The sequence below is a fragment of the Myxocyprinus asiaticus genome, chromosome 5, assembly GCF_019703515.2.
Source record: "Myxocyprinus asiaticus isolate MX2 ecotype Aquarium Trade chromosome 5, UBuf_Myxa_2, whole genome shotgun sequence".
Taxonomy (NCBI): domain Eukaryota; kingdom Metazoa; phylum Chordata; class Actinopteri; order Cypriniformes; family Catostomidae; genus Myxocyprinus; species Myxocyprinus asiaticus.
Window position 1 is genome coordinate 33398117 of NC_059348.1, and position 16610 is coordinate 33414726.

General features: G+C 36.9%; 1 protein-coding gene and 1 long non-coding RNA gene across 2 annotated transcripts; one reads left to right on the forward strand and one right to left on the reverse strand.

Annotated features, from left to right (window-relative positions):
- Positions 1 to 1354: 1354 nt before the first annotated feature.
- Positions 1355 to 3653, reverse strand: LOC127440328 (probable G-protein coupled receptor 141). Its single transcript, XM_051696861.1, has 3 exons — positions 3584 to 3653; positions 3220 to 3348; positions 1355 to 2639 (listed from the first exon to the last, which is right to left on the reverse strand). Exons 2-3 carry the CDS (start codon positions 3297 to 3299, stop codon positions 1724 to 1726), a joined length of 996 nt encoding a protein of 331 aa, XP_051552821.1. The 5' UTR covers positions 3300 to 3348; positions 3584 to 3653; the 3' UTR covers positions 1355 to 1723.
- A 7590-nt stretch (positions 3654 to 11243) lies between these two features.
- Positions 11244 to 16246, forward strand: LOC127440329 (uncharacterized). The gene is made up of 5 exons (XR_007897116.1): positions 11244 to 11444; positions 12897 to 13041; positions 13484 to 13588; positions 15001 to 15823; positions 15956 to 16246. It is a non-coding gene; the product is annotated as an uncharacterized LOC127440329 (long non-coding RNA).
- The last annotated feature ends 364 nt before the right edge of the window (positions 16247 to 16610 follow it).

A 16610-nucleotide genomic window follows, 5' to 3' on the forward strand; every position in this document is an offset into this window, starting at 1 on the left:
CCTGGATTAAACCACTGGAGTCTTGTGGATTACTTTTATGCTGCCTTTATGTGCTTTTTTAGCTTCATAGTTCTGATCACCATTCACTTGCACTGAATGGACCTACAGAACTGAGATATTTTTCTAAAAATATTTGTTTGTGTTCTGCAGAAGAAAGAAAGTACTACACATTTGGGATGGCATGAGGTAGGGCTGGGCGGTTTTTCCTGTTTTTCAGATTAATACGAATTTTCGTTTTGACCACTGATATATATATATATAACTGGATTGCTCATGACATCATATCAGTGAAGCCACTGCGCTGCCATATTGCTATGCCCAAACATTCCAATGTCCCTATTGACTTAATAGGAAATCATCTAATTTCAGCAAGTAAACATTAATCATTCAACCACTGATTTTATATCTGAAATCTGCATGTACATCCCTACAACGCAAATGTCCTACACATGTAATTATTTATTTATTTAAAGTTGGGAATTTTTCCTGTTTTTTGAAAGCCCGAGCAAGTTATATTTATCTATATCAAACAGTATCCACCACTAACAAACTTAATCGGCGAACAGATCAGCTGAATGTAAACAAGTTCACTGAAACCGAGGTAAGATACAAACAGACATTTTCAGACTTATTTATTGTGAACATCGAAGTGTTTGTTCAGAGTTAATTGTTTTATGTTTTTATCAAAAAGTGCCTTGTTCTCGTGGTCACTTGAATAAGACCTCCCTCTATCACACGTGCAGCGGGCGATGAGATTGAAGGAAACAAGCAAAGCTGGTTAATATTAAACTGATATGGGTTCGACTGTAGGACAGTGAATTAAACTGACTACAGAGAGCACTTCAAAGTGAAAACAAGCAAATCCCAGGCATTTAAGGCGATTTAAAAATCCTGGTCTGACTTTTTTAAAGGCCCTTTCGGAGGGGTCAGGTGTTTGTCTGAAGTAAGGGCCTACTACCCATACTAGTCTTACTACTTCTGCCATGTCTATATATGGCCTCCAGAGGGTGGCAAAGTAAAAAAAAGGCCTGCAGGTTCTGAATTCAGATTATTCCACCTACTCCTGTTGTGTCCTTTGCTAGAAATGAGTATTAATATCACCAGCATTGGACCTCTGATACACACTCACACACATACACACTATCATGCACTGTATTTTAATCATTTGACTTACTTCACAGTTTGTTACTCAAAGAATTGACTGTCTATTTACGACAGCATTGGAGAGTTGATAAAAGCTGTGGCCTGCAATAAGCTTTATAGTTAACACTATTGATGTTTATGCGGATATTGGGAACTCACACCTAAACCTTCTCACTCTTGAATTGGCTCTTGACATGTTATCAGTGGTGATTTTACAGTTTTATTCATGATAAAAATAAATAAATCGCAAACAGAATTTACAAACAAGAGAAAGCGGAAAAAAGGTTACACACCAAAAAAGAATAAAAAGACAACATAGATGCACTTTGAGATCAACTCACTTTAATGCCTTTAAGTTGTAAAGAAAAATGGAAAGTTTTTCCTTGAAAGCTGAAAAGGAAAACACCCCATGGAATCTTATTATGTACAGAACATTACAAGGTCATTAAATTGCTCACCAATTCTGTCACGTGAGACAAATATGGATTAAAAGCATCAAAAATAAACAAAACAAAATTGAAATCATTTATAGCAATATATTAATAACAAAATAAATATGCAATCAAAGTCAACATAGTTCTCATGAACAGCACATACATCCCCTTGAATTAATTCGTCTACGTATATCCCCAACAGAAAAAAAAATCATATCAAGGCAGCTGAAAGCAGTGACAGCAAGAAAGATTTCGTTTCCATACTTAAGCCTAAAATCCTCATCATAATTACCAGTGACTATGAGGGACACATAGTATATTCTGAATGCTTGGTAGGGCAAAAAACATAAAAATACGACCAAAAGGAAAACAACGTTTTTCAATTGTGCCCTGAACTCTTGATATTGGAATTTGCCCTTTCCAAATTTCTTACTCACGAAGAGTAGAAAATAAATCTGGAAAAATACTAGAACACTCCAGATGAGCATCACTAGTATGCAAATAACATAGTTTAAGGTCTTCACGGCAGGAATTTTGAGAGCATCACCAAAATGAAAGCACTGGGTAGTATCGTTCTGCATGGATCCATAGTTAATCAAAGTTGGAGGGAGCAAAATGCCCAATATGACAATCCAGACAGTTGCGCTTGCAATTGTGGCGTGAAGCAAGCGATGGAACTCAAGCTTTTGTTGCTTTCTGGAGTGCTCCACATAACGCACAATAAGAAGGAAGACATAAAAGATGAATGCAAGGTACATGTGGGCATGGATCATAACACTGACAATTTTGCACATATACATGCCCAGCCTCCAGCTGGAAGATTCTTCATAATAGTAGTAAATACGAAAGGGCACCGTGAAAAGGAAAACAGCGTGGACTGCTATTAGGTTGATAACAGACACTTTGGTGAAAGAGAGACGTCTTTGTGACTGTAGCAGACAGGACATTAGTACAACATTCAGAGTCCCACCAACAAAGATAAATATGTATAAGAACCGAAGAGCAATTCTGTAATCTTCCAGCAGGCTTGTGGTGTTGTTTCCAAGTATTTCTGACACCATGCTAGAAAAAGACATGAAGTGTAAGTTTGTTTTTTTTACTTGCTGTCAAAAGTTCACACTTAAACCACAGTTATGTTACAACTTGGAGGTTGGATTTGTGAATTCTATGCAAAAGGCGAACATTTTCCCATGAGATTCAGTATTCAAAACTACACTTAAAAAACAGTTGTAAGATTTATGCATTTAAATTTCATAATAAAATGCCATCAAATTGAACTGAGTAATCTTTCATGAAAAAAAACCCCGACATATTTTAAGTTTTAATTATTTAATTTTGTTAAACATTACTCAATTCAATTTGATGGAATTTTGTTATGGTTCTGACATGCAAAAATCTTAAAAATAGGCTAAAATATGTTTTTGAGTGAAACACTTTTAGACACCATGAAGATTTCCTAAGGAAATTCTTGCTGAAAATAAATAAATAGCTTGTTGGAACACAGGATGCTGGTGTGCTGGTGTTCCAACAAGGCTTTTTGAACTTTTTGCTGGCTTAGTTAACCAAACTTCCTTAGTTATGCAGCATTACCAGAAAAAAAGCATACTGGTCGAGATGAATAAGAATTTTTGAATAAACTTACTTTTTCACTCTTTTTTTTATTTTCTTGGTAAAATCTTCGTGGCCTGAGAGATGCAAGAAAGATTCATCAAGTAACTTCATATTGTCATTTTCTCTTTTTTTTTGTAACAGTGCTGTAAAAAGTGGTAACCTGTAAATGTTACCATATGGGAGTTAAATCCTTAAAAATAACTTTTTTCATATAAACGAATGAAGTTACAGACTGAATAACACTTCTGACTTTAATAAAATCAGTTATTTTATATGTTACCACATGAAACACTTTTTTAGGTTACTTGAAAAGCCTTTTTTTATGTCAATGTAAAAACTGTGTAAAATCTTGAAATACATGTTGGTAAGCAGTGATGTAAGTAGCGCCACAATACCTGTCAAGGTAAAAGAGAAGATTCGAAGATTCTCGCACGTGTGATGTCTTAAATCTTAAATCTTCTGTGATGTCTTAAATATGTGGAACTTGAATGTTCTTTCCAATGAGGTAATATTAACAGAAGCAGAAGTTTCAAAACATTTCCCTTGTAATGCTTTTAAACACCTTACAATTTTAAAGGAAGAGAGAGAAAAAGAAAAAGATGAGAAATAGATTAAGAAATATCCTTTATCTAAAGAAATAATCTCACCCAAATTTGCTCAATTTTAATGGTCATGTGATAAATACAGATGTCTTTATTTAAAACTCTTTGAAAGTTGCAACATGAATTAAGGAGCTACTTATACCAGATCTGACCCTTAAAATTACTTTGACTCATAGTACATTTTAAGTTTAATATTTGACTCTTCATTGTTGTAACTTAATGTTTTCAGGTTGATTCAGTCTTATTAAATCATACTTTTGACTAGAATAAAATAAGTTTAATTATAGTATAGTATTTAAATGTTGTCAACTGAAAATGAAACACTTTCTGCACAATGAGCCATGTTAATTAATAAGGATACTTACCCATTTATCCTAAATATTGATCAGATACTGCATGGCAGTATTGCCTCAACAACCAGATGCTGAAACTTCAATGTAACAGAGACAGTTCATCAATTTATGTGCCACAAGAACTATATATAGTCTGTCAGCTTATGTGTATATTTTCTGTGACACTGCCCTCTTAAGACTAAATTACAGAATGGCCAACCTCCATAGCATTCAGGAAGCACCTCAGCACTGTTTTGTGCCACAGTTGAGATTAAAGATTTACAAATCTTGACATCATGTGCAAAGTCCACATTTACTACATTGGCATGCTTTCTCAATCTTCTCTTCCTGCTCTTTCTCCACATTTCAGTTTCTCTCAGTTTTTCACTCGCTGTCTTCCTCTGTTGCTCTGTCACGTCGTTTTTTGCTTGTCCTGTGCTTGCTAAAATGATAATAAAAGCTTACATCCTCAAAAGACTATGTAAAATGTAACTAGGCAATATAATTCACAATTTCTTTGGAACAGCCTTGAGCCGTGTACAATGTGAGCATGTCCATCAAGACAACAATTGAGGACCACAAAAAAAAAGTTGTTTCAAACTGATTAGACAGTACATTTTGCAGCAGGTGGCTCAGCATTTTATGCATGCAATGATTTTGTCCCACATTTCATATTGTGTTTTTATATATATATATATATATATATATATATATATATATAAAACAGTCAGTATCTGGTGTGGCCACCAGCTGCATTAAGTACTGCAGTGCATCTCCTCCTCATGGACTGCACCAGATTTGCCAGTTCTTGCTGTGAAATGTTACCCCACTCATCCACCAAGGCACTTGCAAGTTCCCAGACATTTCTGAAGGGAATGGCCCTAGCCCTCACCCTCCGATCCAACAGGTCCCAGACGTGCTCAACGGGATTGAGATCCGGGCTCTTCGCTGGCCATGGCAGAACACTGACATTCCTGTCTTGCAGGAAATCACATACAGAACGAGCAGTATGGCTGGTGGCATTGTCATGCACATGTCAGGATGAGCCTGCAGGAAGGGTACCGCATGAGGGAGGAGGATGTCTTCCCTGTAACGCACAGCGTTGAGATTGCCTGCAATGACAACAAGCTCAGTCCGATGATGCTGTGACACACCGCCCCAGTCCATGACAGATCCTCCACCTCCAAATCCCGCTCCAGAGTACCGGCCTCGGTGTAACGCTCATTCCTTCGACGATAAACACGAGTCAGACCATCACCCCTGGTGAGACAAAACCACGACTCGTCAGTGAAGAGCACTTTTTGCCAGTCCTGTCTGGTCCAGTGAAGGTAGGTTTGTGCCCATAGTTCCACAGGTGCATGTTCATTAATTGTTTATGGTTCATTGAACAAGCATGGAAAACATTGTTTAAACCCTTTACAATAAAGATCTGTAAAGTTATTTGTATTTTTACAAAATTATCTTTAAAATACAGTGTCCAGAAAAAGGGACATTTCTATATATACATTCTACGAAACAGGTGCCATTTCCACTTTGCAATTTTCAAAATTTTCATTAAGAACTTTTTTTTTTTTTTAAACTCACAACTTGAAAGATATGTTAATCCTCAAAAAACATATTTTCCCACCTCAGGCACAAAATCCTTATTAATATTATCCTTTTTATTCAGGCAAGGGAGCATTTCTTGTACCACCCTGTTACGGACAATATGTACGCTATTAGAGTAGTAAAACAAGAAATAGATTTTTAAAATCTAATGTTTTCCTAATAGTAAAATTTCCCTTTTTTGGAAACCATCAATAGAAAGTCTGTAATTTAATCATTTTTTTTTATTCTTAGATTTTTAATCTTGAAATATGAATTCGACATTTCAGTGGCCTCATTGTTTGTACTGAAAAAATGAATTCACTTAAAAAATACAAATAAAGTTACATTTATTTGATTATTCCACACAACAAGAACATCATTCAACATTAATTTATGAAACATTTCATTTCCTTTCCATAAAATTTTAACAAAATGACCCTGTGACGGGGTGGTAACTGATGTGGCGGGGTGGTTCACTGTGACAGGGTGGTATGGACAAAGTGTTTCACTATATGATCTGCTGGTTTTAAACTTTATAAAACTGGGGGAGGGGAAACATTAAAATTGGAGATGTAATGGAAAACTTTGGTCATGCTCTGAAAAACTGAAAAGAGCATCATAACAGTGACTGGGAGAGTCGCATCAACACATCCCTCTGGATTTCCATGTGGCGGGATGTCACAGGCTGTGGTGCTTGAATGATTTCGAGCACATCATCAAAGAGATACCACAGGAAGTCATCTCTTGGAGGCCAGAAGAACCTGTTGGCACCAACAGGGTGCATATATTTTACAAGGGCATGTGTTTCATCTGGATCCCAGGATAAAGGTCATTGTCGTATTTAAGCATGCACCACTTCCCAATGAGATCTTCACTTTCCCAAGCAATTGCTTCTGTTGGCACCTTTTGGGCTGTCTTGTTAAAAATGAAATGCTGTGTGGTGAAGCACTGACATCTCAGCTGCTTTTGCGTAGAGCACATGCAACTAACTTCCCGGTAAAGGATTTCTCCTGGAGTGAATGTGACCACTTGGTGGGTTTTCATTGTGGATGGCACTGGTGGAATCTGGCCTGGCATCTTTTCCATTGTCTGCCCCACTGCTTCAGATGCTACATAAAACAACTTAACAGTTGTAGATGTTTCTGTGAGGGCCTTATATAGCTCATGGGCATCGGGTATGTCGCGGTCGTTGGTCACCAGCTTGTCCGCTGTTCTTTTCAAGGTTCCCCCAACACCGTCAGGGGCCCCCTTGCCATGGCTTGCCTCAAAAAAGAGCTTTTTCTGTGCTGAAAAAGAAGAAATTCCCTTTCTGTTTGTATTGAGTACATGGTCCATCACTCAGAAAGTGTAGAACAGATACATGTGGGTATGTGGCTTGTAGATAATTCAGCACCGGATTCATGTGTTCCCATATAGCTGGGGGGCTTTTGTGTTTGGAGGGTGACACTGTGCTAAAACAGATGGGCTCTTTTCACCACCTATGTACAAAACACCAGTGTGCAGAGTTGCTTGTTGGTGTGAGGAGCCAAAGTGGACAGCTTGAATCTCTGAGCTGTATTTGCATGTGTAATTTTCAGAGAAGTCAATGTGGATCACTGCCTCCATTTTTGACAGGTTCTTTTTCAACTCTCTGCAGTAGGAGTACTGTTGATTTATGTTGAATGTGTGTCTTTTGAATTTATGAAGAAGAGTGTGGAATAACTCCACAGGATTTTCTTGTGTGTCCTCCATTATTTTCTTCACTGTGATCTTAACAGTGGTAGGACCCTCCCTCACATCTTCCCTTGCTTTCTCTGCTGTGGCCCATTGAGTGAATGCAACCTTTGCTGAGCCATCAAATCTGGAGAGCTGAACAGTCTTGTCTTTGCATTCCTCGCACTCATCATACATGCGCATTTTCCTGGAGGTGTCACAGGTTATCATTTTAGTCAAACTCTCGAGATCTGAAGTATCTGTGAGCCTCAAATTATGCAGCTTCTCAATGACAATCTGAGATTTTCATGGATCTTGCACATGTGTTCCATTCAGAGAGAGTGGGATGTACAACCCAAAATGGGTGAAGCTTACAGAAAAGGGAGTATGATATGTTGTTTGTGTTTTCAGTGAGAAATATTTTGTGAAGATTTTTCATTGTGTCAACCAGAAACCTTTTCTGCTTCTTCACCTTGTTTCTGGTAATTGTTTGTTTTCGTCCAGCCGTTAAACGACTGTTGTCATCTCGGGTGAAGAAGGTTTTGACTTTGGACTAGAAAGCAGCAATGAACCTGTTTGTGGGATTTCTGTTGGTGGAACAGAGGTCTTCACTCTGAACACTACGACGCTTCTTTGAAAATCCGAAGGCATTTTCGACAAATCCTCATAGCCTGTCCTTCTTCACAATCCTCCCCACTGTTACCTTTGCTATTAGTTGTTTTTCTTTTTCTTTTTCTTTTCTTGCTTTACAGTACTTATTCTTTATGTCTTCAATCAAGGCTTCATGATAGAGTAGTGTTTTTCTGATTTTGGAGCTTACTCTGCCTGTCTTAGTTAATTCATTTAATTTTGAATGAGGAGAGTCATTCTTATTTAAGCGCTTATATCTTTTTCTGTATTTGTCAGCGCGTTTTCTTTCCTTCTCTAGCGATTCTTTAGTTTTTCAATTGTCCATTTATTTATAATCCTAACTGCGCACTACCCTGACCTTGAAAATCCTAACTGCTGCTTTGACTGTTGGACATGATCTGGACTCAGAGGAAAGGTGTCCAGACTGTGCTTCCTAGCCTCTGCTTTCTCTTCTTGTTCTGCTTCCTTCACTTTTTACGCAGCTGACGCTTCCCTCGCTCACTTAGATCACTAATCTTCTTCTGTTTTCCTTGCACTACATCCCGTCTCCATCTCTGATGCTCACTCTCTAGATATTTTTGCCTACTCTCAGGATCAGCATCCCGACGTGCACGGCATCGTCGTTGTCTCTCAGCAGCGCTTAATAGAGCCATGATGGAGACAGATCTATCTGCAAATGTTATAAAATGTAACATTCTTCATTAAACACCAAGAGTGAGTGAGTGAGTGAGTGAACCAAACAGGGATAAGTTAACGGAAAATAAATTGATTAGCCTATATTAGAATCCTTGATTTCACACATCCTCACATTCAAACGGGAAGCAGAACCACCCCATCACATCCCTTACCACCACATCACAATAAAACATGTGATGGGGTGGTAAGTGACGGGGTGGTAAATTTCATGCCAAAATGGTCACAGATCTCACATGTAGTCAAGTTCCTCACCTAGCTTAAATGCATTCAGTCTGAAATATAATTTTCTTTGCATTAATAATGTAATTTTTTTTTAATAAAAAACAGTTTTCCATATTTATTTTGCATGACGGGGTGGTTGGTTTGAGCTTGACAGACCCTGTCTAACATGAAAAAGCAACAAATAAACAATGTAAAAGAATGTCAGTACTTGCCTGCTTTTGTTCTTGGTGGCTACAAGGCTCAAATGATGTCACTTCCGCTTTGTGATGTCATTTAAAGTAACAGTACATTATAGATAAAACAAGTTAGTGTGACGGGGCGGTAAGTCAAACTGAGGGACACACACAAATCATAAAATATTTACAAAAATATAAGGTTTATTTTGAATAAATATATCTTATGTAAACAGGGAAACACATATAATCCTGAAAATAATAAATGTTTGAAAAAATATATAACTTATTTGGTGATATTTTAGATGCAAATGTCATGTTGGTCAACATGGACATGTGAAATTGGCTATGTACAAATGAAAAATGATTAAAAATAGTATGTTACTCTTTAAGAATAGTATTTTTATCATATATCATGTTAACAAGAACTCTTGAATTAAAAAATGTAAGCTTTGGAAACACACTTTGGGACATTTTTTGTGCCTTATGCATCTCATCAAATGTTGCAGACACAAATGGCACCCATTTCATAGAATGACTCATATATATATATATATATATATATATATGTAAGGCTTAAGTTGCCAGTTAATACATTTTTTGTCAATGTATTCTATTTTAAGAGGGTGTCAGGGATCTCAACTCTGGAACCAGAGGTGGATTCTTTTGGTTTAATCCTTTTTATTATATTTTACGAGGGTTGGGAGCGCCTCAATACTTTGAAAGTTTAATATTTTCTCTTTTTTTAATTTTCAAATGCTTATTTAACTTTTGTTTAGTTTCATTTAGTTTCGTTTTTTGGGGGGGAAGTCTATCTAGGGACCTGAGATGCAAATTAGCATGTGCTATAATCTCTATGTACGATGTATTTATTTTATTTTTATTTATTTTTTTTGTTGCAGAAATTATATTTATTGTCCCTATACAAATAAATAAATAAAAATAAATACATTTAAATCATGGCTCTATTCCACAGTCAATAGAACTCAGTCAATATGAGCCAGGTGAACAAGAATTTGAAGAGTTTTGTGTAGTTTGAAAAATATTAAAGGGATAGATCACCCAAAAATGAAAATTCTGTCATCATTTACTCACCCTCATGATATCTCAGGTGTGTATGACTTTCTTTCTTCAGCAGTACACATTTGAAGAAAATAGAAAAATATCTCAATCAGTTGGTCCTTAAAATGCAAGTGGATGATGATCAGACCTTTGAAGATCCAAAAATCACAGACAGTCAGCATAAAGTCATCCATACGAATCCAGCGGTTAAATTAATGTCTTCTAAAGTGACATGATCACTTTTGGTGCGAAAAATAGAAATATTTAAATACTTTTTAACTATAAATAATTGCTTCCGGTAAGCTTCACAAGAGCGCTGAATTCACGCGGTCTCTTGTGTGACGTATTCGCGTTGGTATGTTACGGACGTAATCTCACGTAATCTGACATTGGGATTTCTAAAGCTCCAACTATTTTTGATTACTTGTTAATAGTTCAGTGTATACTCTCTCCTACTAATCTTTTACACACTGCTTCTACATTAGATGACTTGTAACTTGTAAGTTATTTTTTCTGGTTTAAAATGCTTGTATCTTTCGGTTTATTTTTAACTTCTATGTAAATGTGCGTTAAAAGCATGAGGCATGCAGTTAGTTTCCAGAATCCACTCAGGAATGCATTCTGGCTGAGTGAATTGTTGGTTTCGGTTTAAACCTTTGACGATTAGCTGTGGATTAGTCTGTTCATTTTCTAATCCAGACCACTGCACTGTGGCTCATGGACTATGGTACAATGCAACCTTGCAGTGTCTGCAAGAAACTCCAGAGGGAAGTCATGAGTATCTTTTCATTGAGCAAGATGTCCAACATATATACTCTTTTAGAGTAAGTTCACACTGCAATTATCTTTTTTAAACCATTCGACATACAGTATGTTATTACTGCAAAAGTGATTCATATTTTACTTTAACATCTCAAAAGGGCTGGTAAGGATAGTAAAACTTTATCAGATTGTTTATATCTGCCATTGTTCTTAGAACACGGACAACGTTTTATTTAGCTTGTCCATTGATTTCTTTACTCTGATTTATTAATTGTGATGGATTAATTGCTATAAATGTGTATATGTGTATGTTCACCCTTTGTTATACGGCCCTTATTAGAATTGTTTTTTAAGTAAAATTGTTCTGATATATATTGCACAGAGAACTTTTCGGTGGCCAGTGGTCATCTAGCAGAAGACTTGATAGCAAAACAGTCATTATCACTGGAGCAAATACTGGCATTGGCAAAGAAACCACAAGAGACTTGGCAAAACGAGGTATCACATTTATCTTAATCTGGTGTGCTCTTACTGTAATTATTGCCCAACACAATGTAACTTTGATTCTAGAAAACAAACAGTAAGAGGGAACATAACTTTATCTTTCTAATATGGGAACTACACTGAAATAAAATGTTAACCTAAAAATGTGCTTAGTGTGGTAACATCTAAATTAACTGGTTTTATTCAAGTCAGAAATATTAACTGAATCAACCTGAATATATTAGGTTACACAGATTAAATTATTTAAAGGGTTAAATCAGGCAGAAATTACTTCTTAAAGGGATAGTTCACTCAAAAATGACAGTTCAGTCATTGTTTACACACCCCTGTGTTTTTATAACCCCAAATTACTTTCTTTCTTTGTCTGAACACAAAGGGAGAAATTGTGAAAAAATGTTGTGCTCAGTGATGTCATAAAATGGCAGGAACAGTTCACGCTGCCCCCTCACGACATGGGGCATTCAAGCGAAAACTTGTTTGTTTATCTAAAAACAGCTGTGTCACAGTGATTTTAACAACAGAACACAACACAGCTGCACACAAACCAGAGAACAGAACTTACTAAACATGTCTGAAGAGTTTGTAGTGTAATGCAGTTCTATGCCCAGCCTTATATGTTTGACTGGAGTACTCAATCAAACAGAGAGATAGAGATGGTGGAAATGTCTGCCACCTCTTCTCCATTCTGAACCGGTGAGTATTTGTGACAGACTTTCGCCTGAAGAGAATGAGACCTCAGTGAAAACATTCTGTAGGTGTAACATTCTCTGCCAAAATCAAGTAGATTTTAACCGGCTCATGAGATGCTGGCTTCAATATACTGTTATGAGAAAGTTTTTGGGCCAGTGCCATTTCACAGCGGACAGGGTTACCTGGCACGCTGCTGCAAATATAAAAAAGCGATCGACAATATTTACCGTCGCTTGTCACGGCTGGTTAGGACAAAAACCCTGATTAACACAGAAAAAATAAAAAGTGTTTGCTTGAACGCACCATATCATGAGGGGGTTGCATGAATTGTAGCTCTTATGAACGCAAACAGGAGAGCAACATTCGGTTAACAATTTCACTAAATAATACATTCAATTTTGGTTTGTTTCTCACCTAACCTCATCGTATGTTTTCAGAACATGAGTCTCATGGAATAATTTATTAGACTTCTGAATTATACTTTTGCATTCTTTTGAAACTTGAAGAGGTAGTCACCATAAAATTACATTGTATGACATCACTGAGAACACATTTTTTCACAATTTCTCTCTTGTGTTAAGAAAAAGAAAGAAAATCATATGGGTTTATAACAACACAAGGGTGAGTAAACAATGACTGAATTTTCTATTTTGGGTGAACCATCCCTTTAAGGTATAACAACTGAAGTTATCAATTTTTACAGTGTAACATATTATTGCTATTATGAGAGTCATGGTTTTTGGAGTTGTTTCACAGGGGCCAGGATAATCGTGGCTGGCAGAGACCTTGACAAAGCAGAGGTTTCACAGAAAAAGATCATTGAAGACTCAGGGAACCAAAACATAGTGATCAGGAAACTCAACTTATCTGACAAGTCTAGTCAATCAGAGAATTTGCTGAGGTAATTAACAATGGTAAATGATGATCATCTATTTTAAATGAATTTAATCAAATAATTTTCTTCATTGCAAAGAATTTGATTTGATTATCTTTACATGCTAAATTCTAATTAGTAATACTATGCACAAAATGACCCCACTACCCTACAGATTTCATTTAAATTGGTGTCTAAACGGAGCAATCAGAAACTTTTTCTGCTAGAGAGAGTGTATTTGAATGGATGGGGGCCAGTCTTAAGGTAGAAAAATGCCTGCAATCGCTAAAGGCATTTTTTTATATCTCAAGCATTGCTAATGTTTTATACTCAAAACTGACTCTTCATTAGATTTAACAAAATAGTTTCTTAATTTGATAAATTGATTCCCTGTTTCCACTTAAGGACCAATGTGCCACCCACAGCATACCAAAGTACAGTACATTGAAATGCCTTTTCTTTTTTCCAGAGGAGAGAGCCCTTCATATTCTCATTAATAATGCTGGGATCATGATGTGCCCCTACTCTAAGACAGCAGATGGGTTTGAGATGCAGTTTGGTGTCAGCCACTTAGGTAAAATGGTTTTCTTGTACAGTTCAATGCATGCCACATACAGTACTTGCATTATGTACACTTTTTTAATGCCATCATATGAAATTCAGTAGTATATATAGCTTGTACCTTTCTGGCCAACACTGAAATCTTATCTTGGAGCACTTTTACTGTGGTATGAATCACTTGTGTTGTACCATTTCTCACATGGCTTTGGGTAAAAGTGTCTGCCAAATGAATACAAGTACAGCACATATAAATGTAAATGACATTAAACGCCCTATTTTGCAATGCTACATATTCAGATCAGTACTATGCGATACACACTAAAGGCTAAAGTATACTTCGCGCAGGCCAGATTTTCTTGACTTGCGGAGGTTGTGTATCATCTGTGCGCATCGTCGGCGCATGTGCCGGCCATTGACTCTACTAAAAGAGTATCACAAAGAAGTTGTAGTGGGCATGTGTCAAACCCATTCGCACAAAGGCAACGTGGTCGACCAGGCGTGAGGCGATCCGGAACATGCAAAGACAAATTATACCTGGGCCTTAAGTCAGTGAGCATGGCCATGACGTTTTGGTATTTTAGTGTAAGTATGCACTATGCCTCAAAGCTCTGGTGTACATCGTTTTTCATGTGTCGGACCGTTTGCACATGGTTGAGCGCTCAGCCTTTCAAATTACACTATTTTGACCATGTCTGAATACGAACACTGTCCATGCATCAAGATAAACTGCACTGCACATGGACAATCTGCACAGACTGTGTTCATGACAAAATTTGCGTCACACATACTGTGCGCGATCTGATCCAGAACATGGAAAACCAAAGTATACTTCTGTGAAGTGTACTTACTGGGTTGGCAAAATAGCATGTACAAAGTCTGAATTGGTCTGCTCAAGTAAAATTTAATTCTGAGGTTCTTCTCTGGTTATTGCGCCGTCTGCGTCCTGTTATATATTCCATTCCCTCTCAAGCAGTAACGCATTTGCACTTTAACTACATCCTAGTTGAATGTCAGACATATTTCTAGGACAGAGATATTCTCCTTATATTTCTGCATGGACAATATGGTTCTCGTCAGGACTAATTGGATGTAGACTGTGTAAATCATGTTGATCTTCTGACATAAATCATAGCTCATAGCCCTTTGATATCATCTGCTGGTGGAATCCCCAAACTGCAAATGCAGGAACTGAATTTAGACTTTGCAATGAGAATAGACATTGTTCTCAGACATTTCAGTGCAATGACTTATTTCTCAGGAAAACAGCAAATCGTGATTTGCAAATCGTGACACTTAATTTACATACAATGCACCCACTGTTTGCTTAGAATTAGCACTCACATGAAAAGTGCACAGTTGTTGAACATAGCACTGCGGCTAGCATAGTCATAAAAATACAGCCCTATAAAAATGTATGTCACTTAGGTCACTTCCTGCTAACCTTCCTGCTGATTGATCTGCTGAAGAGATCTGGCCCCTCAAGAATCATCAACCTCTGCTCCATGGCACATAGTTGGGGCACGATAAGCCTTGATGATATCAATAGTGAGAGGAATTATCATAGCAGGAGGGCATATGGTCAGAGTAAGTTGTCCATCATCCTCTTTACTCACTCCTTGGCCAAAAAACTCAAAGGTAAGTCTTTAATAAAGTAGCAGATACATTTTTGGAATAAAAGGAAATTAAAGGTAAAGTTTGTAATTTCTGCACCACTAGAGGTACCAAACAGTATTGCAAATGTACTCACTTGCCCCATCTGCCATTGGTTGGTCCAAAAGGAAGTCCTACCTTAAAGTCACGCCATTGGTTGAGCCAATGTTGTTGTGTCATGGACATACAAACAATGCATTATTTTGATAGTGCCACAGAGCCACAGGGAAATCAACCCATGCAGTTGACTGCACATTGGGCTGGGATAGGAGAAAGTATTTAAAAAAATAAAAATACACACTTCACCTTTAAGTAGTAATTGTGCAAAAGAACATTTTTGGGAAACTTTTTGATTAACAGAAAAAAAGAAGATTCCTTATATGTTTGTTCTGTTATCAGACACTGGTGAGACAGTATATGCAGTCCATATGCAGTCCATCCAGGAATTGTGCAAACAGAACTTAAAAGGCATGTGACTTCTTGTCTTGTCGTGGAAAGTTGTCAGAGCTTTCACAAAGACTTCAGTGCAGGGAGCACAAACTACTATCTACTGTGCAGTAGAACCACAATTAGACACAGAACGTGGTGGTTACTACAGGTATTAAGTTCTGACATATTACATAGTTGAAGAAGCTTCATCATATACAAACTGATAGTAGTCAAAATGATTAAAGGATTGAAATAATTATGTTTGTTTGTTTTTCCTCTATTTCTTCTCCACCATTTAAAGTAACTATGGACCTTCACGATGCACCAGAGCTGCTAGAGATGATGACATGAATGAGAAAATCTGGGAGCTAAGCTGCAAGATGCTGGGAATAGTCTGGGACTGAATGCATTAAGAGGTTTTTTGTTTTATTTGTTTGTTTCTCATGGACAGTTAATATAAAGCAGATAAACCTAATTTATTTTTTTACTTTACTTAAAATCATTTGGCTGACAGTAAGTTCAGTTTCTGACAGAGTTACAACAGTAGTCTTATGCATTTGTTTCATTCTCTGCCAGTAATTTTCTTTTATGAGCAGGGCACACAACAACAATAAATGTATGATTATTCTGCCTTCATACCATGTGATTAAAAATCTAAATATGAATCAAACACATCCTTGTCTCTTATATTTTTAAATATACTCATTGATAGGACAGCAAAACATAAAATACAACAGCGGGACAAGCTGAACACTGCCAATGGTCTTCATACACTAAATACACGTATGTAAACCAAGCTGTCGAAGTTGTGAGGCAAATACAAAAGATCTTACTATACAGAAATAGATCAATCTAATATAAATGTAACAAGAAATAGATAAATACTGTTAAAAAGTAACCAAATCAAATGAGGTTTAATTCCCCAAACAAATTTTTGTAGCATTTGCACACTGACA

Coding starts and splice junctions, on each gene's coding strand:
- LOC127440328 (XM_051696861.1), bottom strand. CDS start 3,299: ATGAAGTTACTTGATGAATCTTTCTTGCATCTCTCAGGCCACGAAGAT. Junction 2,640..3,219: donor ATAAAAAAAAGAGTGAAAAA/GTAAGTTTATTC, acceptor GTCTTTTTCTAG/CATGGTGTCAGAAATACTTG.